Source organism: Tachypleus tridentatus, chromosome 4 (genome assembly GCF_004210375.1).
Source record: "Tachypleus tridentatus isolate NWPU-2018 chromosome 4, ASM421037v1, whole genome shotgun sequence".
NCBI classification, from domain to species: domain Eukaryota; kingdom Metazoa; phylum Arthropoda; class Merostomata; order Xiphosura; family Limulidae; genus Tachypleus; species Tachypleus tridentatus.
Genome location: NC_134828.1, coordinates 59831621 through 59857486, shown reverse-complemented (window position 1 = coordinate 59857486; position 25866 = coordinate 59831621). Strand labels below are relative to the sequence as shown.

The 25866-nt window shown below is 33.5% G+C and overlaps 1 protein-coding gene across 1 annotated transcript in view; it reads right to left on the bottom strand.

The window, feature by feature from the left end:
- LOC143249221 (transmembrane emp24 domain-containing protein 7-like) overlaps nt 1-7330 on the bottom strand; it is a 37605-nt gene extending 30275 nt beyond the window's left edge. The window contains exon 1 of the mRNA XM_076498697.1: nt 6993-7330. Within this exon, the coding sequence (XP_076354812.1) occupies nt 6993-7166 (174 nt within the window). The 5' untranslated portion in view covers nt 7167-7330. The remainder of the gene's footprint in view (nt 1-6992) is intronic.
- Nucleotides 7331-25866: the final 18536 nt, after the last annotated feature.

Genomic DNA, 25866 nt, shown 5'->3' with positions numbered 1-25866 from the left:
TACAGATATGCCATAAGTATACCTCAAATGGTCTTGTGAAATAACACATCCTGCAGTATACATAGAATTGGTATTAAACATAGAATAGTTGTGAAAAATGATCAAGATTTAGGGACAAGTCTCCCTTCGCCCCCCACCCAAGTAGCCACAGGAAAGGAGGTAAGAATTGTGTTTGAATTAAGCACAAAGCTACACAATGGGTGATCTGAGCTCTTCCAACCATGGGTATCAAAACCCAGTTTTTGGGGGTATAAGTCCATAGACATACTGCTGAGCCACTAGGGGGCAGGAGGTAAGAGAAGAAAAAACATCCAAGAATTAATTAACAGAAAAAATCAGTCCAAGAAAGAAATGTCAGCTCCATGCTTTTAAATATCATTACAAGTGAAGGCCAATACAATACCAAGGAATAAAAAAGGGTCTAATACTGAGTAGAGAAGATCAAGAGATGGAATTTACAAGAAAGAAAGAACAGAAAACAAAGAAATGATAGACCAATATAGATGTGTAGGAAGTTATATGATTATGACCAACCACAGAACTGGGAAAAAAGACTGCCAATTAGATTTGGGGAATGGAAAGAAAAGAAGAGAGTAGAAAGAGACCAAGATGAAGAAATGTAAAACAATTGTCAATATGAGAGTGAGTAGAACAGCAGAAGAGAGAGAGAGAGAGACATCCAAAGAATTGTACATGTGACAGTCACTGGTAAAAATTGTGAAAAACAAAACTACCGTGTTTACTCGCTTATAAGACGGGGATTTTTCCTCGAGATTTCGGGCTCAAATTGGGGGGCCCGTCTTATAGGCGAGGTCTACAGACATAGAAAATAAATTTAGTTCACTCAGTTTATCAAATCGTTCCTCAAATGCAGAATTTCAATTCCATTGACGGCAGTGAGGATGATGAACTTTTCAGTGAGTTTATCGGCGGCAGAGATGACGTAGAGCAGGAGGAGAACATGGAGGAATGTGACCTCTATGATGATGGATTGTCCGAGGAGTAGTTTTATGAACTGTTTGGAGATAGTGACAACGAATAATTTGAAGGCTTTTGAATTTCATAACTTGCATACTGATTTGCTGTGTTCTATTAAAGTGCAGTTTGTGTAAACTCTTTTAATACTTTGAAGAAATGTGGTTTAAAAGTTAGCATAAACGTACTTTGATACTGAAATATGTTGTGATAAGTTTTGTGCGTTAGATTGTTCTTTGTTATGTGTTTTAAATATGAATATTTATCATACAGTAGTAAATAAAATAGTTGATGAAATTCCATTAAACGCTTGAACACCGAGTTTGGATTTATTCATTTATTTTCACTTTTCTATCTCTTCTATTTTTCTCCTTCTAATCTGAAATCGAAATATCGTATACGAAACCCAAAATTAGGTTTCTATTAATTTCCATTTTTTCACTTTTCTCTCGTTACCTGCTTTCCTTCCTTCGTCTTATAAACGAGTCTAAACAGAATATCGACAATCTCTTAGGTGAAGTTGGGACCCGTCTTATAAACGAATAAAAATGGTACCAGTAAAGAGAAAATGAGAAAAAATGAAATAAAGTTCTGGAATTCAAAATGGGATGTGAGAAAAAGAAAAAATATATATATAAATGAAGAATAGAAGTAAAGAACAAGTTCAAGAAAGAGAAAAACAAAATCTGGAAAAACAAAAACAAAATTCCTAACAGCAGGAATAGAGGCCAAAGAGAGAAGAAAACAAATTTCTAATGAAGCATTAAGTGCCTATGACAAAATGTGGAGGTAGAAAATGGAATACAAAATAACTAAGAGACAAAGATAAGAAATATGAAAAGGGAAAACTGGAAAGTGAAATAAAAGGTTATGGTCTCAATCCCCAAGCTGTCCATAGAGATACCAATAACAGGGAATTTGGAAAAGAAAAAAAAGAAAATCTATAAATTAAGACAAAAGGAGTCACAAACATGAGATGTACAAGCATTTAGGCATGAGAAAGAGCTATTAGATAAAAGATAAAAAAAACAATATAAAATATAATAACAAGGAAGGAGAGAAGGAAGAGATAAACCCAAGAATTCTAAATCACAAAATGAATAAAGAACACAGGCAATGAGATGGAAAAGAAAATGCCTGAAAACCAGAGTTACACTATAGTAAATAGCTCTATTTATTCTCAGTAGTTTAATTTGCAATATCTAGAAAGGAATGGAAAAGAAAATGCCCAGGGATTATCATGCATGGATGTTTATCACCCTGCTATTGGTGGAAGACATCACCCCATGATTACATCATGCAGTAGTGTAATTCACATTAGATCACATGAAATTAGGTGAAAGTTACCTCAAGGCAAGTGGCATGCAAATCTCTCCGACAAACACGTGAGGTACATAGCTGACTGTGTTAAGTGTGTGTGTGTGGGGGGTATTATCTTGGAATTTACTGAGACTTGTAGGCACCTGCCATGTGATAGCTCAGCTCATCAAATATGTGTGTATAATACTACAAAAATGTTAGTACAGTTAGGAATGTCTACTAACTTAACATCATTACTGATTATCATAAGATGCCATTAGAATTCCATTAAAATGATCCTCTTATTAAGATACAGAGTATATTCAGTGCTATTTATTAGCAACAACTTTAAAATATTTTCCTAATGCTCTCTGACAACAGATTCAAATAGTGAAATAGAACTCAAAAATCTGTAATTTCATGAATCTTTTAACAAATTGGAGTTACAATTGACACAACTAGGCCTGCCAAAATTAAGGATGGGAGGATAACTGCTCTGTGGCTCAAGCAGAGTATCTACAGATAAATTTTCTGATTTAAAATTAAAATTTGGAACAAAACGTAATTAACTATTTACTGGTATTAATAATGAGATAAAAAAGTGTCACAATAGAAAGCAGTCCCATTTTATGGTCCACTGATTGTTTTGCTTTGGAACCCAGAACTGCTATTAATGGATTTGGCCACAATAGTCAGCTTCAAATATTACATCATTTTTCCAGAGTCCATCATTGCATCCACATACTGATTATTTAAATATAAAGAATCAGATGTACAAAAAAAAAGATAAATTTATGAAAAGAACAAAATCTGAGGCACAGCCATTATGCCCCTTAAGATCTCACTTCCCCCTACATAAACACTAATGAAACTATAAAAAAACTAAAGAAAAAGATTCCTAAGTAGTAAAGAACCATGTGTGAACTTATACCAACATCCTCTAAAAGATGATTCTTAAAATAGTGAAATGATGTGTAGATTTATAGTAATATTCTCAAATAAAGGATTCCTATGCAGTAAAGAGACACAAAATTTTTAAGTGAAAGATTTACAAATAGAAGAGACGTGCCTGTGTGACCTTGCATCATTATTTTCAAATGGAAAATTAATCTAGAATAAGTAGAATTATTCACAATTAACATAAAACTGATTCTCTGCTGGAAATTTTATGATCCTCATGCTTCTCATTACAATTAAGAACATTATTAACTCAAGGCTAAAATCATCATTATGTATGACTACTGCATAAAATTATTCTTATAACATTAAGAATATCAAGCATTACACCTCATTAAATTAATAAGAAATGAAATATAATGAATATATACAAAATAATTTAAAGTGCAAGAGTATTTGGTATCCTGATCAAAAATGAGACAGTGTGTGGCCAGTGTACATTGTTTTTAGAGCTGAGCAGGAAGTAGAATTTGCTAATAAATTAATAATTGGCTCATTAATTGATTATTTCCAACTACTGGATTATTTAAATTAAATGGTTACTTTAGGTTATGACACTAATAAAGTAGTCAAAACATAAGAAATCATAACGGCAATATTTTGGTTACTTAGATAGTTGAAAACTAATTTTGATTAGTTCATTGTCTGTGTGATATTATTGTATTTAATAACCAGTTCAACAGAGTTAATCACTGAGACATAGTGGTTTATACAATTATTCTAATTAAAAAGCAACTGTTCATGTATTACAATTCCATAACAATGGTTGTGATAGCTCTAATTTCTTAATTCCTAGGAAACCTATTACTTGAATAAAACAGGGTTTCCTTGTATATTTATACAAACCATAAAACATCATACTTCTTAAATTTCTCACTTGTTAATTATAACTGTAGTAACTGTTAATGGTATTTAGTAGTATTGAGAAAGATGATGTTTCTTGCACAGAAAACAACTTATTAATTCTTCATAAATATATCACTGTGAGTGTGACAAGTTCTGGGTCAAAATTTTCAATGTTTTACTGAATGTTGTATGTTGGTTCAAAATTAATATAAAATAAAGTCTAATTAAGCCTAACCCTCAATTAACTTTAAATATTTCACTAGTAAAACCTCAAAGACATTGGTTCCTTTATAATTATCTAGAATTTAAAGGTTATTTTTTCTCTAACTTTTAATCACTATATAGATTTTTATTGAAATATCAAATGCAGATATCCACAGACCAGTCAAGTAAGTTGGATAAATCTTGTAGTGATAAGCAGAGCAGTCTCGGGACTAGCACTACTGACTTGATCAAGTGGGTAGGTAGAAAATGACAAAGTTGTCATTTCAGAAATTTTTAAATTGTTATACCAGAAATTTTAGTGATCTTTTTCCCATATTATTAATATATATGTCCATAGTGTATCATAACCAATACTTTGAATGGTTGGTCTTTTGCTTAGAAACTTGATGTCACAGATTCTTTGACACATGAATTATTTGGAATCATTGTCCGTCTTTACCATTAAGAAGTACCATAATTTAAAAAATTTGAATGTATTTTAAGTAAAATAAACTAATATTCCATGTAGGAACATCACTTTGTTTTTGGTAATTTATTTACTAATAGGCTATTCCATCATTTCGTAGTTATCTTTACTTTTCCTTACATAATTCCTTAGATGTTTCTTAACTATATATTTTATTTTTTTCTGTTGTTTCTTGCTTGTTCTTTATAGCCTTTCTATGTGTGAAAGTTTTCCTGTATGTGTTGGTACATGTGTCGTCATTAGCTTTTATTTCCATTTCCAGATTAACAAAAATTTCAATACATGATTTACCTGTTTTCTTAACTTATTGTTTACATTGGAAAGGGGTCATATGTTATAAATATTTTCATACCATTTTATGGATATTTTTATTGTGTTTGTGATTTTGTGTATGCAGTAATTGTAGTGCTTATTAAGCATTTTACTGTTTCCACAATGTTAATGTTTTTCTCTAATTATTTTGATAAATGAGATAAAGAGTGATATTTTTGTTTATAGTTTTTTTGGCCTTTACATTTTTCTTTCTTCATTTATTACGTCACTACTGAGTATAGCATGCAAATGTCTTGTAATGTTTTATATACTTTCTAACAATGTTATTTATCTGTATCTGATTTTAATGTGTTATTGATATTTCTATTAATGTCACTGAAGCTCTTTTACATGTCTCCCTTCTCTACATATATTCTATATTCTCTGAATCTTGATTTGATATCTGTGTATACCCTCTCTTTACTTTTGTTCACTTAGCAATTTTACTAATTACTGCTCTTATGTGACTAAGTTATTTCTTTATTGTATATCACTGTTTCTATCTCTAACTTTGTTTCCTTGTAAATGTACTTCATAACAAATGCTTCTTCAACATTTTTTGTTATTTATATTATCAAATCAAGTATTTTCACGAGAAACTATTTCATTTATTTTACTCTACAGTAGTTTGTTTTTCTTATCTGATTTTTCTAGTTTTGTTAGTGATACTTTACATGCTCTGTATTTCTGTGTCTAATGGTGAACTTTTGGAAAAAATATTTTTCTGCATTTCCATCTTTTAACAATTTAAGATTCAAATGAGACAGTTTCAATGTTTATATTTTCTTATTCCTTGGCATTTATTATTTTGCATGTTTGTGTATCATCCACAGTTCTTGTATTTATGGTACCTAGATAATTAGTGTAAGGTTTTATTTTTGTGTGTATTCTTTCCCTTATCAGTAAGGTACAATATATTTTCCTTGTTTGTTCTCTTTGGATTGTGTAAATAAATTATTTTGTTTGTTACCAACACTTACAAGGTTTCCTTTAATTTGTTTTCTGTTATGGACTTTTGGTAGTGTTTTTTCTCTTTCTGTTTTCATATTTTCATATTTAAGTTTATGTAACTTAAGTTTTTGTTTTTGATTTCATCACAGCATTTTTTTTCATTATTTCTTGTTGCTGCTCTTTTAGTCTCTAATCATTCTTTTTATTCTAGCTATATTTGTTATACCATAAAATTATCTTTCTTGACATTTTACACTAATTTTTTAACTTCTTGTGCCACCCCAAAAAACAAATTCATTTCTTTTTTCTTTGAAGTGTCTCATTTAGACCCATATTTAATACTAACTTCTGTTTATGTACTTTTTCTTATTTCCATTATTTTTCTGTTGTTTCAGTGGCATCCTAATATCTCTACTTATATGTAAAGTAATATTATTGCTTAAAAACTTAAAAAGATGTGTATCACCTACCCTGTCAATTCCTAACTCATATATAATATTTCAGTAGATTAAAGTATTTTAAACAAATATTTTCTCTCAGTATTTTAACTTCTTGCTAATGTGCTTAAGACATTATTATATTTTTGCATTGACTTACTCTTGCAAAGACTATCAGTATGACACTAAGTCAGTGCACTGTAGCCTACATTGTACTTTGTAGGTGAGCTTACCATGATTCATGCATCTAAACATAATTTTTAAACGTAAAATAACATTCTGCTTACCAAATCATATAAATAAAAAAGATAACATTATAAATATAAACGCCAATCTAAGAACCAACGAACCAACTTAGTAAATTACCGTATCACATATGCTGGAGCAACATTAATTATTACTATTAGTTACGCCGTTTAGGGTGACTTTCAAAACATAGTTTTTAAGTAAAATATAACTGTCGTTAATGTTTTAAAATTTATGTACCTGTACGCCCAATGAAAACTTCAAACAAAAGTACGTACTTGAAACTCTATCGTGGACAAAGTCCCTTCTGTTACCTCCTCGTAAAAGCATTGCTTAGCATTATCTGGCAATTCAAAAGTCAATTCGACAGCGCTTACTAACAACGTAAGATTAAAATACCATAACAGATAAACTAAATGCAAATTATGATTCAAATTAATTACACGGCTCATCTTCTAGTATTAAAATTTAAAATAAATTTGCAAAGAATATTTTTCTATAAACCAAACTATGGACTTGAACTGTACTTTAAACTACTTGAAATTTTGTTCGTCTTCCAACGTGTCCCTTCAGTACACACGTAAAAAAATCAAAATAACTACGGTGCAGTGCTACCTACAAAATACTTATCGAAAGAATTTCTTCATGAGTATATTGGATTTGCACATAAAACTGTAATTCCCACAATTAGTATTATTTAATAACTATATTTTAATAGCATGGGCTTCAAATCTATATTTTTATTATGCTTTAATTTCCTTGTTACTGCTTAAAATTATAAAGATCATCTTGTAACGAAAACATTGTTTGACGACAAATATATTTAAGAACGTTTTTTGTTTTGTTGTTTTTGTACAAGGACCATTATTATTTCATTCAGAATCCCCGTGATGGAAAGAGTTCAAGTAACCAATGGTATAGTTTTATTCTAAAAGTAAAATGAAACCAAAACAAAATTGATTAATTAAGATATCTAAACAAATAATAAAAAATACTACGTTCAGCACATAGCGAGCGCTTATGAAAATATCTAATATCTTGCTTAGTGACTGTTCAACTGCTAAAAAGTTTAAAAGCTCTGTGTTCTTGAACTTAAAGAATTAAATAAATGTTACCAAAATATCATGGGAAGATTGTTAAAATTAGATGCAAGGTTGAGATAAATGAGTTTGTCCTTATATCACATGTAAATCTATAACTAGTACCAGACAGCAGACGGCCCGGCATGGCCAAGCGTGTTAAGGCGTGCGACTCGTAATCTGAGGGTCGCGGATTCGCATCTCCATCGCGTCAAACATGCTCGCCCTTTCAGCCGTGGGGGCGTTATAATGTGACGGTCAATCCAACTATTCGTTGGTAAAAGAGTATCCCAAGAGTTGGCGGTAAGTGGTGATGACTAGCTGCCTTCCCTCTAGTCTTACACTGCTAAATTAGGGACGGCTAGCACAGATAGCCCTCGAGTAGCTTTGTGCGAAATTCAAAGACAAACAAACAAACCAGATAGCAGTGAACGCTAGAATAGAATAAATACAAAAAAAAAAAAAAAGATAGAGAAAGGTTTAGCACAGAACCTAATGATTGAAGCAGTTCTAAGGGTAGGTTTAACTGTTGCTATTATATAGAACTTAGATGTATAAGGAATAAAATAGCTTACTTCAGAGTGCTGGCATGAATGAGAGATTTTGGTATAATGAGAATAACAGAAACTTGGTTAGTTGTAGACAAATTTGATGACAGAAATTTCTTTGAAATTCAAGATTATAAGTTATTTAATAGGGATAGAGTAGTAAAGAGAAGGAAAGGAGTTGCTTTATATACAAAATACGAGTTACATCTTGTTGAAACTGAAATAAAAAATAATGCCCCCAGTGATACAATGAACTCACACAACTATAATCCGGGTTTCGATAAATGTGGTGGGCAGAGAACAGATAATCCATGGTGTAGCTTTGTGATTAATTCTGTTAGTAAATATGAAGAGAAAGGCTTTTAGTGTTAAGTTGTTACAGACTACCAGATGATACTGATGAAATTAATGATTTTGTTTTTGGTTTGTTTTGGAATTTCGCACAAAGCTACTCGAGGGCTATCTGTGCAAGCCATCTATAATTTAGTAGTGTAAGACTAGAGGGAAGGCGGCTAGTCATCACCACCCACCGCCAACTCTTGGGCTACTTTTTTACCAACGAATAGTGGGATTGACCGTCACATTATAACGCCCCCACGGCTGAAAGGGCGAGCATGTTTGGCGCGACTCGAGCGCGAACCCGCGACCCTCAGATTACGAAGCGCACGCCTTAACGCGCTAGGCCATGCCAGGCCTGAAATTAATGATAAACTTTACAGTGAGATTAAGATTTCATCTGTTAATGAGGTCATTATTAAGGGTGATTTTAATTTTAGACATATAGCTTGAGAAATATTAGAGTCAAACCATGGGGAGGGAGGTTTCTGGAAACTGTAAGAGGTGGTTTTCTTCACCAATATGTCAAATAATTTACTAGAAAATGTTATTTTAGATTTATTGTTAACTTCTAATGCAGACATGGCTAAATGGGGAACTGGGGAAAATCTGGGCATAAGTGATCATTGCTCTAATAGATTCAATGTTTTGCTGAATAATATATCAGGAATAATGATATTTTGGTCACACATTTCAAAAACAAATTTTGAAAGGACGCTATAAGAATTGTCTCTTGTGAACTGAGTATCTAAGTTATTTCGAGACATTGATCAAAATGGAATTTTTTTTTTAATATTTAGGATAAATGTATTCCTTGTAGAAAGAAAAGGATGGTTACAAGTAAAAACCAATTTGGCTCACAAAGGGTGTAAGGAATAAGATTAAAGAAAAGCATCACAACTTTGAAAAATTATGTAGTCGTTTGAATTTCTCGCAAAGCAAGATGAAGGCTATCTACGTTAGTTATTCCTAATTTAGCAGTATAAGACTAGAGTAAATGCAGCGAATCATCACCACCCATCGCCAACTCTTGGGATACTCTTTTACCAACGAATGGTGGGATTGAGCGTACATTATAATGCCCCCACGACTGAAAGGACGAGCATATTTTGTGAATCGTGGATTGAAACCCGCCACCCTCAGATTACGATTTGAGCGTCCTAGCCACCTGACAATGCTGGGCCATGTAGATGGGCCATAACATCTAGGTATCACCTAAATAACCGTTGAAATACACTGTTGTCGACGTACTTGCACAACATGGATTAAGCGATATCCTTCCTTCATAACAGTTATTATTTATTTCTGAGGATAATAAAGGTAAAATTTAGCTTAATGGTTTTCTTAACCTTCACTAGGTGTTATGTGAAACCTAAACGTGCACAGAACAAAGAATAAATAGTATAACATTACAATAATATAGAAAATCATGATATATTCCAATATCACACTAATTCAGCATGTTCACTTGTGAAACTATCATATTTACTAAATATTTACTTTAAGTTTTCTAATTTATTCCTTTCTCTTGCATGACTGGAAATTAACAATAATGTCCTATTAGTAGAATAGCAAAATGTTTACTTGTTTACTAAAGCGACATATGAGTTAAAAATAAATTACCAAAATTAAATGAAAAGACATGAAAACTGTAGCTGTGTGAAATAGGTTTCACCTTTTTTGTTATTTCGTACTTGGTATACTGTTCAAAGATTATTTTTTAAATTATTTAATAGTTTTTTTCTTGTTTTTCTAAAACTAACTTTTATACTTTTCCAATTAAATTGTTCGTAGTTTGATAATGAAAATCCTCAAACAATGTGTTACTCAGTGATGACGAGAAACCCACTTGTTGAGAAATTTATATGCAAAAACGGCTCGTTTGGGCTGAGAAAAACACTTTACATAGAAGGTCGAAACGTTGTTCGCTCTTCTATGTAAAGTGTTTTTCTCAGCCCAAACGAGCCGTTTTGCATATAAATGTGTTACTCAACATTAAATATATTTTCAATTTCTTGTTCTTAATGAGTTTGGGTGAATGAACACAACACGTGTATTAACAAAAGATTTGACTTTTAAATTTTAACATGCAAATAATTATTCAGAATATATTTTGTTATTTATTTTTAGCTTAACGCTTCACAACAGATTATTTATTATCTGTTCACTGAGGAATATTGAACCTTGGATTTTAAAATTGAACGTTTCTTGAACTCTTGATGACGAGAAACCTACTTGAAATAAAAATGTATCTCAGAACGGTTTATATGGATATTATCTCTCTTACTAATAAGTAAAAGTAATAATACTCATACCAGCCATTTTGAGATACTTTTCTTGAACGTATTGCTGACCCACTGGAGAATAATTAAAAAAAAAAAAGAATATTCATGTAAACGCCGCATAAAAATGAAGTTTTTGGTGATTGACATTGTTTTTTTTTAATGCATCCATGCATACAGTATTGCATATTTTAATTTTTTACATAGCTATATTTTCCTCAGAAAATGCCTTTGCCTATCTAGTATACAAAGTTTCATCGACTTCAACAGCACACACGCTTGCTACCTCATGAATATAGATGCTTTGCTAAATGGTTACGCATCAAATGATTTCCACACATTGTTATAAAACATCATCAATACTAATTTATTTCAGTTGTTAAATGTGATAAAGTGACGCTACTGTACACAAGTTTTACTTTTATGTTACATCAGATTTTGCAGTTTTACTTCTATGCATTTGAATCATTATATTCCATAGATGACCTGCTTGATACACTGATCGACGATTAATCTTCTTAACTATTTTGCAAATTTTTCTTGATTTTTTTAGATTAACTTTGATGCTTCAGAAAATAAAAGACTGCTATCAAAATATTTTTACAACAAGTCGCATTAACCAATATTCTTCACGGATAAGAGATATTATCCAGTTCCGAGAACAACGAATAGACACAATTAGATTAGAATGAAATCAACTTAACAGTTTTCTCGACCATGTTAATACAAGCTAACAAAATGATGAGGTAGTCTAAGTTTCTGTCTATTGCTTCTGCTCGACCTCTGTGGATTATGTTTACGTTGGCAGTATAACTTCTGACTCAGGAAGACTTACCACTGCCCCATGATTCTGATAGTTTACCACTCAGCGTCTGAGGTTATCTCTGATTGGTGTACATCGTCCATAATAAAACTTCTAGTCTCTTTCCAGTGTTCTCAGATTACTTCGACCAGAGTCGTATTGGATTGCTCTGGCTGTCATCAGCCTGGGAACTCTATAGAACAGAACATATGAGATTTGTTTATGTCATAACATAACGTAAGGACAGCAGCAAACCATTTGATTTTACACCTTATACCCAACTCTTAACAAAAGTAAAAATGTAAGCCCACCGGTCTCAATTCAGGAAAAAAAAAATATAATCCGTTCCCCCCTTTTAGCTCATGCAAAATGTTGGCTGCACAACTGTTCACGGGAACTTATTTCACAAGTCAATCACCCTGGAATTCAAATGAAATTTCCTAAAATGGAGCTTAGTTTATTTTTTTAACTCAGAAAAATCTGCCATCTCATTATCCTCATAATAAAATAAAAAAATAAAAAAGAATCTTTAATCATAGTGATTACCCTCTCCTGCATAATCTTCTAAACTTTTACCTTTTTTTGATTAAAGGAACGTACCAATAATGGCTATTAAGAAGTTTATTTTTAATTTCGTGCAAACCTACACGAGTATTATCTGAGCTAGCCGTCCATAATTTAGTACTGTAAGACTAGAGGGAAGGCAATTAAGCATTACAGCCTACCGCCAACTCTTTAGCTACTCTTTTACAACAAATAGTCGGATTGACCATCACTTATAGTGTCTCCACGGCTAAAAGGACGAGCAAATTTGGTGTAACGGGAATTTGAACCGACGACTCTCATATTACGAGTCGAGCGCTCTAAGCACTTAGCTGTGCTGGGCCTTATTAAGAAATATCAAAGTAATAATGAAATGAAAAGGTATTACGCATGGTTTTCAACTATGGTTACGTCCGTTCGAAAGTTATAAGTATCTGCAAAGCATCATATTCTCCAAACATTTTGCATAATAATTTGGAACACGGACAGCAATAAATAAGTAAAAGAAAAATAGACCATGTACAAATAAAACAAATATTTATTTATAATTATGGCTCGTTTCAATATTCACTATAAATACTACTTTGGTTACTGGAGCAAGTAAGCCAAAATTCTGCAACACGTAAAGAAAGAATCATCACCATGATCTCACCCATTCAAATCAGTCAATAACAGTAGTCTATTTGAGAGTAAACAAAGGTAAGTTGAGTTTACCGACACCTCAATTAGGAACATGGCATTTAACCACTTCTCATTTAAGAATATGGCTTTACTCAATCTCCCTTTCTCTCTTTGATGAGCAGAATTTTACTGTACCAAAGATTCAAGTCAAAGCATATTCCATTGTATTATACGAAAGGAACTGCCCAACACTGAATACTTTCCATACGGAACTTTACAATTATATATTATCTACGTCAATGACCACTCCAGTTATGCATATTCAAGATGATAGACCCCCAACTCATATTTACTTCAATAAGTTTCTGCGTAACCTCTTGAAATAAGTATAATTTTGTACAAGAGGGCATGGTTAAGGTTCAATGAGAAAAAAGCCTTAATGAACAATAGCTGTAATATGTTGCCTTTGTATAAATTATAGGATTAAACACATGTTCACGACAACGTTTTACATTCAGTTCAAAATGCACCACTATAACTACATTCAAAACACCAAAATCATATGGACATATCGAAATAGAAACAGATAAAAATAGATATATATGAATTTGTACCCATTCATTTACTTCTAAAGAGACCCGGCACAGTCTTTGGTTAAGGCATTCGACTCGTAATCTGAGGGTCGCGGGTTCGAATCCCCGTCACACCAAACATGTTCGCCCTTTCAGCCGTGGGGCGTTATAATGTAACATCAGTCCCACTATTCGTTGGTAAAAGAGTAATCCAAGAATTGGCGGAGGGTGGTGGTGACTAGCTGCCTTCCCTCTAATCTTACACTGCTAAATTAGGAACGACTAGCGCAGATCTCGCTCGTGTAGCTTTGCACGACATTAAAAACAAACAACAGCAAAAAAAAACATATGACAAAACCTTCGAGTTTCATCCAATATTTTCATATCTAATTATAAATAAAACTATATATTATTGATTTGTTTTGCAAGAATCAAATTAGTAATTACGAAATTTATTTGAGTATACTACATTGTGCATAAAACTTTTTACCCACAATTATTTTTAAAAATCAGTTGTATCACCTTCTAATAAAACTAATATTAATAAACCATCCCTTATTTCAAGGCAGATAAAGCACGTGAGTCGACGAGATAACCTAATAACGCTGTTCTAATATCGAAATCTATAGATCTCTGGGTTCCTGATCAGAAGTAATACAGTTATGGCAAAACAAGTTAAAAAAGTGGAGATGACACCTTCTAACAAAAAGTTACAAATGCGTGTTATATTCTGGATTTTCATGGCTGTCGGTTTCATGTGTTTGGTGTCATATACCTACGTTCATTATATGGAAGTTCAGCTACCACATCTTCACGAGTTAAGCGACCGTGTACTTTTCACTTTACGATATCAGTTATTTGAGCTGCTGACGGTTGTAGTGTGTGTCTGGGTTGTGGCCTTCCAACGACTTTTTTCGTCAGCTATAAATCCACTTGCAGGACACGAGGACGTGGTGCAGATCACCAAAAACTGTTTGCAGAACACAGTGGAACAGTTTCTACTTAGTAGTTTTAGCCAGCTCGTACTTTGTACGTACATTAACGAAGAACAAATGAGGATTATTCCTCTACTCGTGTTTTTCTTCGTGGTGGGTCGAATTACCTTTTTCTTTGGATATCTTTTATCTCCAATGTACAGAGCATTTGGGTTTGCTTGCACTTTTCTTCCAATAATTAGTACCATTACATATTGTATGTATTGTGTGATGACAAGTGGAATTAATATTCATTTAGGATCAAATCGTTACACTTAAGTGGCTATACTAGGTGTGTATCTATCAATTATCTCACTGGGTTGTTGTCTATACTATAGACAATATTATGAAGGTTTTTAGCAGTTAAGGATATTTTAAAAGGCCTTTAGTTGAATAATTGTAACCATTTGCTATAGCTTACGTAGTTTTGGAATAATAAACGACCTTTAAGAAATATTTGATTTGTTGTAATAAAGAAAATATTATGATAATGATCTTTTTTAAAGAAAAATATTTTTCAGAATCTTTTGATTTGAAAAGTGAATGTATCTGGAAACTGAATACAGATTTCAACAAAAGAGAATCTTACTGTATATTACAATTTGCATATTATATGTATGTGTAAACCAGAATGGCAGGTAAATAGTGAACTGCTTGTGAAAAAAAGACATTAGTCTACATTCTATATATTAAATGTATCTGTTTATTTCTGAAATAAAATCATGAAAAACAAACTGACTCTAATGTTAGTAAGATCATTTGTGTTACATGTTTGTGGTGGGATTGATAAATATTTTCCATTAAATAATGAAAAAGACTGTTTGTGTGTGTGTGTTTTTGTATAGCAAAGTCACGTCGGACTATCTGCTACGTCCATCGAGGGGAATCGAATCCTTGATGTAGCGTTGTAAATCTAAAGACATACCGCTGTCCCAGCGAATAAAAAAGGAGTGCCACCAAGAGTCATAAGCGTTTATATTGTTAATTAAAAACTAGAATCTTTAAAAGCTAAGTATATTTAAATAGAGAGCAAAAATTAAGATGTGTCGTACTTTGTAGTTATAAATCATTAAATTATGTAGTTTCACTTGTCATTCACAAGTTCAATCGTAATCACTCAAACAGTTTCCCATATAAACATTCCGTATCATGTATCTCACATAAAATATTTTAATTAACTAGGTACTTTCAACGCTAGTAACCAGCTTTCGAAACCCTTCGTGGGCATAGTACAGATGTCGTATTTTATAATTTTGTGGTTAACTATAAAAAAACAAACAAAAACTTTGTTTGTTTTTTGGAATTTCGCACAAAGCTACTCGAGGGCTATCTGTGCTAGCCGTCCCTAATTTAGCAGTGTAAGACTAGAGGGAAGGCAGCTAGTCATCACCACCCACCACCAACTCTTGGGCTACTCTTTTACCAACGAATAGTGGGATTGACCGTCACATTATACGCCCCCACGGCTGGGAGGGCGAGCATGTTTAGCGCGACTCGGGCGCGAACCCGCGACCCTCGGATTACGAGTCGCACGCCTTACGCGCTTGGCCATGCCAGGCCTAAAACAAAAACTCGTCGAGGCAGAACGCAGATAGAAGAGGGCGTGATTCAACATCATGTACATTCTGCCTACAAAGTAAATAGGTTCAAAGTTAAAGGCTAATCAAAATTCGTTATTATAAATTAGAGCGAGGAGAATTTGATAAAACTTAAGAACACAGTTGAAGATTTACTTTATGAAACAGTCTTCGTTATGTAGCATAGCAATAAATCTTATAGAATAATAATTCTTACTTTTTACACATTATACTTTTTTTTTCAGACCGGCATGGCCAGCTGGGTTAAGGCGCTCGACTCGTAATCTGAGGATCGCAGGTTCGCATCCCCTTCGCGCCAAACATGCCCTTTAAGCCGTGGGGGCGATATAATGTGACGGTCAATCCCACTATTCGTTGGTAAAAGAGTAGCCCAAGAGTTGGCGATGGGTGATGATGACTATTTGCCTTCCCTCTAGTCTTACACTGCTAAATTAGGGACGTAGCTTTGCAAGAAATTCAAAAACAAACAATCGTTTTGTTTTATTTTTGTGAATATTGTTCTGAGACTTAATTTAAAGCTGACAGATTTCAGATCTCTAAAACAATGAAACATTTGATGTAATATGTACAACAAGTATAAACATGTAACTTGTTTCTAGCTCGAGATAAAAGAAGAAAATCTGACTCGTAAATTTCAGAAAGACTAGTGGTAAATAGGAAAATACGCTGAAACAAGTTTAAAACACGAAGGTAATGAAAGAAATTAAAATGGAAAATAAAAATGAACCTAACTCCACTGAATTTTATTAAAATATAACTGGTGGTAAACGAAAAAAAAAACAAATGCTGAATTTTTTTTTTTTGAATTTCGCACAAAGCTACTCGAGGGCTATCTGTACTAGCCGTCCTTAATTTAGTAGTGTAAGACTAGAGGTAAGGCACCTAGTCATTACCACCCACCGCCAACTCTTGGGCTACTCTTTTACCAACGAATAGTGGGATTGACCGCAACTTTATAACGCCCCCACGGCTGGGAGGGTGAGCATGTTTAGCGCGACGAGGGCGCGAACCCGCGACCCTCGGATTACAAGTCGCACGCCTTACGCGCTTGGCCATGCTGGGCCATTGAATTTATTAAAGTAAAACACAAACTAAAATTAAAATCAAATTGCAATAAACCTAACAAATACTGAACGTACACTGAAATCAAAATAGAAAAATACAATAAAACCTAAGGCAGAATCGCACTGGACCGAGTAAAATGTCCGGTTTAGATAGTGAATATGCAGTTCCTAAATTATATATAATTTTTGAGCGGAACATTATACTTGCTTGACTCAAGGGAAGTAAGACACTTGTGAATAAAGTTATTATACTGTTTAAGCTATATTTATTAGATTAAGAACAAAAATAGATATTCGAAATATACATAAGTACACAAAATCTTAATCAAATTTATTTGAAGAAAATGTTCAATTTCAATTGCTTCATTTTTTTAATGGGCCTTCTCATGCGGTTGAAAGAGAACGCCAATTCTATGGCCTTTTCATGAGGTTCATTTTCCCCCTTTATGTTTGCATACAATTTGATAACGTTAATATAACTTAACACTTGCGATGAAGTAGGAATTTCTATTTCCTCACTATCTTTTCCATTTTGTTCATCTTCTGAATCTCACACATTGTTACCATCTTGCTATTCTGTTATAGATTTTAAATCAACTTCATCAGTTTCTGTTAAAACATTCTTGTAAACTTTCGCAAAACTTTCCACGTTCACAGAATCATCTGCATCAATCTTCTCAATCAGAGTTTGGATTTTGCTAGAATCTTTATAACAAACAAGTTCTCTACAATTTCCGCCATTGTCACGAATAAATCCACATTTTTGAAAGCACTTTATTTCGCATTCATCTTTTCCGTATTTGATTATGAGGAGCATCACGGTAGGATAATTGAGCAAACCTTTCCACGTCTTTTACAAGTTTTGCTAATGTCTTTTCTTTCATACCTACGCTGTTCTGGAGTTCTGAAATTTTCCTCTGTATACTCCAAATTCGTTGAATAAGGCAGCTTGATAATTATTATCCTTTTAAGCTGGAAGGTTACTTAATGTTGTCAAAACTGAGACTTTTAAATAGGCAGAACGATGAATAGCTTGATATTCATTACTCCTTCTTCACTCTGGAATGGTTTTGACATCTTCTCATCATAATCCATTGATTTATCGATAGGCTAGTGATGAACTAACCAGCAAAATTTTAGAGCTATATTTGGTAGTGATCTGGATGGAGTAATCCAATGAAGTTCTACAGTAAGAGTTGAAACAGAAGTAACTGTAACAGATGTAGAACAAATAAGTTTTCATATTTTATTCTCTGTAGCAGATAGTGTTTTAGGTTGGAAAACTTAAGTAAATGACTAGTTGAATCTGTGGTTTTTTATTCTATCAATTCACCAACTGAACAGCCCAATTTGGGATTTACATTGTTTGGAAAACCTCTGTCAAATCTCCTGTGACTGAACAGTCCAATTTGACATTGACATTGTTTAGAACATCTCTGTCAAATGGTGATTAAAGGAATACATTGTTACAAGGAGGGATAAGCTTCTTTCTTTTCTTCTTCTGTTTTCTCTGATCAATTTCTAATGTTTCATTGGTATGATGGCTTAGACGACTCCGGTGGGAATGGTCCCATATGTTGAGGGTGATGATTTCGTTTCTGAGGTTGTATTTCAGGTTATCCTTTCATCTTTTTATTTGTTCGCCCCGAGAAGATAAATTGACAAGAAAGATTATGTTCCTGGATACAGAAACAGTGACTAACCTAATGAAATTTGTCTTTTATGAGCAATATTTCAATGCTTGTAAAATCAGATTTTTTGAGGATGTTGGTTCTTTTGTCCTCCCATTTGATTCCAAGGATTCAATGGATGCGTCACTGATGGAGTCTTTCAAGGGCTTTGACGTGTCGTCTCTAAAGTGTTCATGTTTCATTGCCATATAGGAGAACAGTGATGATGATTATATTGTAAACCTTCAACTTTTCTTTTTCAGATTTTTGTTGTTGAATACACCCTAACCAATAATGATTTGTCTGCTAACAGCAAACGTAGTGGGTGGATTTGCTGCTAACTGTAACAAGTTTAAGCAAAATACACTGTTTCAATGCTTCGCCGATTCCAGTATTTATTAGCTTGTTTGTTTTCGAATTTCGCACAAAACTACACGAGGGCTATCTGCACTAGCCGTCCCTAATTTACTAGTGTAAGACTAGATGAAAAGCAGCTAGTCATCATCACCCACCGCCAATTTTTGGGCTACTCTTTTACCAATAAATAGTGAGATTGACCGTCACATTATGATATAACCCACGGTTGAAAGAGCGAGCATGTTTGGTGCGACGGGCCTACAGTCAGTGACTAGTAGGCTCCCTAGTTACTATACTAGTAATAGCTCAATGGTTCAGAGCTAATTTGAGTTCTCTGCTAGGATCACAAGAAGTTTTCTGCCTTACAATACTGATATCCTGGGTTCGATTTCTCGTGGTGGACAGAGCCCAGATAACCCATTGTGTAGCTTTGTGCTTAACAACAAATAAACAGTAGTTTAAAGCCTTAACCCACCTAGTCATGCCAGGCCTATTTATTACCTACACTCGTCTCTCGATATACCTGGAATTCACTTGCATTTTGTGACGTGAAACTTAAAAGTTTCTAAGTGTACTTCCAAGCTTACTTGATATTGATGTCATGCGCACCTAACCAACATTCAAATTAAAACTGAAAATATAGCTTACACTGAAACGTTATTTAGCAAGTCATCATTGATTCTCATTCTAGCCAAGAATCGATGTCATAAAGATATAATTATCTTCATGCATATAAACTGTTTTTTTATTTACTGATTTATTTAAAAATAAAAACAAACATATGTGCTTAAAAATAATTAGTGAGAAGGAACAACACTTAGCTGCAATAGACTGTAGATGAATGAATATTGTAATTCAGCAAGATGCTTCAAGTACTCAATACATTTTTTTAAATTTTTAATTTTATTATTTTTTAATTTGTAATTCAATTCCTTTTTAGAAAATATTGCAATATAATAAATTTGAAAATCTTTGTAAATTACATTTCACTTTTCACCATACAGGTATAACTTTTCCCCATTTGGTACACTTGCAGTTTGATTGAAATTGAGGACAAAACTAGAAATTGGGATATCTGTGCTCTTCTCCCCAGGTGTATTTGGATCCGGTTTCTAGCGTTGTAAGTCTACAGACATCCCGCTGTGCTACACTTACAGTCTGCATATTCATGCATCTTTTACTGAAATTCGTATTTAAAGAAGACTAAAAAAATATTTTAAAAACTATGTACTAATTGAATATTCACACCTATGTAATTTGAAATATTCCATCGTAATTAAGTAAAATACTGAATACACCAAGTTTACAACTGTCATGATGTTTGATTTAGTGATATTTTTACTACCAATAATTTCACCCTATCCAACTGAGATCATATGAATTAGTTACCGAAAACCATCAGATAAAATAGTGTTTCCTCTCAAATGTATTTAGAATCTCCCAGCACCAGGTATTTGTGTTGAAATGAAAATATTCTCTTATTAGTATTAATAAACATAACTCTAAGAGATCAGTCATCACATATAACCTCATATAACAACGTTTTGACATCCAGAATAGATCCTTTGTTTATATTAATATCCTGTCAAATAGTTTGTTTTTTGTGTGATTTTTATATATATATATGCATATATTGCCACATACACGTATATTTACTACACATTTTCACATACACTAATAACATAAGATAGACTGTCTAAGGCAGCATAGTAATGTGCTGCCATTTATGTCATCAAATTCGACGTATTTTTTCTTTTTAAACATCATACATTAAAGTACCATCTGTTAGCTCAGAAAGCAAAAGGGACAACATCTTTTTTATTCAATTCTTTGAATTCCAAACTATCATTTCCATTCAGACAAATTGTTGTTGCACTAGGTGCTATATTTATTTGTACCAACCAACCACCATATCATATTTTAATGGTAATCAAGTACAAATCACACAATGTAAGGCACAACTTGTATGATGAACATCATCTGACAGCATATAAAGCAAGGATAATCAATTCTTTTTAATCCATGATCATTCAACCAGATGATGATCCTAATTGCTTTAATTAGGTTTAATCCCATCCACCTTAACCAGGAGGTTATTGACAGCAATTCGACAATTCTGCTGACTATTAGAGTTTTCTGTTGCTACTAGCTCTGGCATTTCCTCATGTTGTCCATCTTGAACGGCCAAATAAATAGTATTAGCTAAGATTCTTTCATCTCATCGTCTGTATTTGAATGAGATAAGACAGTTCTCCTGTGATTCATTGCATTGGTTATCTCATTACTGATGAAGTCAGTACATGAAAGGTTTATCACTAACGTATAGACACAGGTTGGCAACATGTATGAAGTCCTTGTGTATGCTCATCGACTGATGTAACTCTTAGATTAATTAACCAACACATTAGCGCACAAGATGTAGTCCTGCCTAACCAAAGTATGGTGGCTGCTGAGCTTGTAGCGTCTACACTGGCTACACCCAGTTTCTACACTGCTACATTTATTCCTTCACTGTATTGTAATAATACCTCCTCTATCAGTTGCTGACCTTTTTAACTGATAATTCATTTACAACAAATGAAACAAACTACCCAACATATTATTGTAAACATTGTAAAACATATGTTTTATTTATGTGAAGCAAGAATTATTACACAGATATGAGTATGTTTGAAAAATATCCTGATGATTTCTGCTCAGTTGTGTGACATGCTATGATGATTTGTGGTCACATACTAGCGTGGCACATAGTAAATGTGCATAACAATTTATTTCAGCTGGGATTATAAGCTTAGCAAGTATACATGTAACAGCCTGTGTTATTCATTCTAGTAAGCCAGCAAACTGGAGAATATAAGGTGAAATGTATAGATTTACCATACAAAATACTTTATACAACCCAGAAAACAGTTCGCTGTTAAACGTTAGCTCCCTGATCTCACCACGTTTTCTGAATAAAGCGATTCTGTGCTGACATATTGAGTAATAGACTAGTCTCCACCCATTTTTTAAAACTGTTAATAGCCCAATTCAAGTACAAGTAACTTCATTCCATCTTTGTACGTGGACTAGAGACAGCCAGAAATGTTCTTTGTAGGATAGAACCAAGAACTCTCTCCTGGGTTTACTCTATTTACGCCAGCTTTTCCTTAGATGGCATGCACCATATATTATTGATATCAGTAAAAAAGTCTTACCTTAAATACAACAATAAAACCACCACAAATTATCATAAACGTGAGTGACACCTTGATATCCACCAGTCTTTGTGTTATACAAAGAGAGCAGAATCGTGTGCCTCAAAATAGTGGTGAGTACTAGCTACGACTAAGGATAAGAAGCCCATCCAACTACTTGATAACAGTGATACATCACACCTCCATTCACTTTCGTGAGAGCTGTCAATAGAGAAATTATCTTGGTAAGGTTGCCCACAAACCAATGGTAGTAGTATGACATGAGAGGTTGAAAATATTGTAGTCTTTCCATTTAAATAGTACAGAGGCCGATGCTAATCTTACACAACTGCTAATGTAAAAGGATCTACAGGATTCCATTTTATACTCATTTGTGACTAAAATCTCTCTTCAATGCACATGAATGCCAGTTTTCTTGGCTTTCGTTTAAAACCTCCCTTTTTTATATCTACTGAAACACCATTTGCAAGCCCTAAACTGCAGACTCGAATGTATGACTATACACTAAAACATTGTTGTCATAAATCAGGCAATTTTCACATTGCTACCTGTTTGAAAGTCAAGGTCTTATTGAACAGGCCAAATAATATAGAGATGTATCTGTCACAGCTAATTCTACTTGCCTTTTAATGAGTAAACATTCTGTTTCATGCGCAGGTTCTAAAACAATATTACATGGCACAGACACACTTTCTTCAGAGTAAACTATGAAATGACGCTTGTGTACAAATGAGGACTGTGACATTCTCTCCCACATACAATCATGCAGTTCATTGTTCATGGAACCTGTTTGGCTGGTACTGGAAAACTCTTCCACAAAACATCAATTCACATGTTGCACTAGTAAAACTGACTGACAACTCTACGATACATCTGTACCAACAATTTCAATACCAGAATCGAGTTCAGCATTGACCACATTTGAGCTGTAAGAGATATTTCTAAATAATGTCAGAGAGTAACATCTTTATTAATGTCGAGTTTATCTTCATTTGCCATAATGAAGTTTGTGTCAGCTCGTACAAATGAAGATTTTGTTTGAAGTGTCTGATCTACCATGATATGTATTACTGTTTTGAGAATGTTTGTGTCAATTAAAAATGCTATCTCTCGTTTTTGTACTCTATCATGCACATACCAAAACCAACATATCCCTGAAAGAGCTGGACTGACCACCGAACGTTTTAGTGTTATGTTTTACATGCTTCAAGTAATTGGTCATTAGATTACAGACCTATAGCTGGATTCTTTACTACCAGTTATTGACAATCCTGTACCTGCTGAGCTACCAGAGACAAACAATAGATTTGTATACCCTGTTGCTCGAAAGTGGTCCAGTGCTCCACAGATAAAGCAAATAGCTCACTCCTCCCTTCCACGCTCATGTAGAAGCAGAAACATCATCAACATAAGCCGTGATATGTGAATCATAGGAGGACTGGGATATTCCTGCGCATTCAATAGATACTAGCATGGTTACACTGTAACACCAGGATGTGCGGGTGGTTAATTAACTCTTAACTGACTCAAACTTGATACAAAATTGGTGACAGGATAGGATAAATCTGCAGCAACTACGACACTATAGTCTCCTTCCTCTCTTAAAACCAGGTTGAAGTTGCTGCTTTCTTTTACATTGACACATAAAATATCTCAGTAAAGATAAGTAGACCTCTCACATCCAGGTGATGCCTTATCATTTAACATAGCACCCTTTCACAATCAGTTTTATCAATAAGAAAATCTTTGTCATCTCAAATAGCCATTTACAGGTGAGTTTTAATGCATATCATATGCATAGGTGGTCAGTTATTCCTGTGGTGCCCTCTTCCAAGCTAAGAACTTAGCCAAATAAATTGTTCAGTTTTTAGTGGGTCATACATTTAATCCAACCAGTGATGACTATCACAGAATGTGAAAGTTGTACTTTGCTCAAGAGCTAGATGAAGCTGAAAGCCATAACAATTAACCTCATGATCAACATTGTACAGTCTGTTCCTGGATACAAGCTATTCCAAATTATCTGCCTGAAATACAACAGTAAATTGTTTTAATCTTCGTTTGCTGCACTTTTGAATACTGGGATAATCTCCTTCTTTTATATCATGAGAACCGTGACCACAGCTAGAACTTCTCATAATCTGTCAGCTATCAACTAACTGAAATATTTGAATTGTGGGCAGTTTAGTTGGCATTCTCAGAAACTTTGACTTTTTTTTAGAGTAACCAATCCCTGTTGGGGAACTACAGCAATTAGTTGCCATTTCTTAGCTAATTCATTAACCTTGGATGGTCCCAGGATCATCCATGATCCATGGATGCTTTAGCAACATATCGTTCGGCTTAGAGAGCCTCTCTAAGCCACTATTCAAAATGTTATTTCACCAACTGATGCTTGCTGTGTCACCCACTGGAGAGGTAGCACATATTTTTGAATGTCATTCAGAAATCGCATCTCTGTCTCTCCTTGGTATTTTCTGAAGGTTTTAAACAGAGCTAAGATTGGACTACTCTGTGTATCAAACTATTGAAGTCCTATATAAACTGGCTCAACCAGTACAACACTCATCAGATATCATCCACTAGAATAGGGATGGCGAACGTTTTTGAGATGTGTGCACAAATTATGGATAATCTTCTAAAAAATTCTCTCGCCTGCCCATGGTAATGTTTTACAGCAGATTATCATTTTTATTATTTTGAAGTATTTTAAATTAAACAGCTTTAAGAGGTGCATGTTATTAATAACTATAGTAGTTCACCATAAATAAAATTAATGAATTAGTAACAATAATAATGAACTTTCTTAAGGATTAAGAAGGAGTCCTTATGCTTATTTACGTTTGTTCATTGTTTTACTATTAACAGAAAGCATTTTATGAAATGATAAACTTTGATTGATGTTATGTAACGTAAAAAATAAAAAAGGAAAATAAATATATTTTACTCTTAGTGAGGTTTTTGCTGTTGCACAAACGATGACAGATATCTTATATCAGGTTTGTATTTGGTTGTTTTGAAAGCTATGCATGTAGCACAAGTTTCATCAGCAAGTCTATTCCTATAATTACACTTTACAAAGTTCATCATTAAAAAATAATGACTTGCATAAACGTGTTGATGAAAGTACTGTTGATACTGCCATTGTGGCATTTTTCAGACAGTCAAAAGTTTCAGAAATAGAATTCCAGAGTTTCAGAAACCTTATTTCTTGCAATATTCCGCGTTATTCCAGTCACTAACCTATCTCTTTCAGTATTTTCTAGTTCAGCTCTTAAGTTGACAAATTTTTGTCTCCAAATTGAACTGCTTTGTAAATCAATCATTTGTATCTTAAAATTATCCAATTCAATCCACTGCAACATTTCCAAATTCAGTTTGTCTAATATTACACTGTCTGCATACTTTATGAATTTTGCAGTTTCTGCAAATAACCTGAACTTATTAAATAGTAAAGAAAATTGTTCAAAAGTTGAATTAATGATGCTTGAAAGATGCATTTGCAAGCT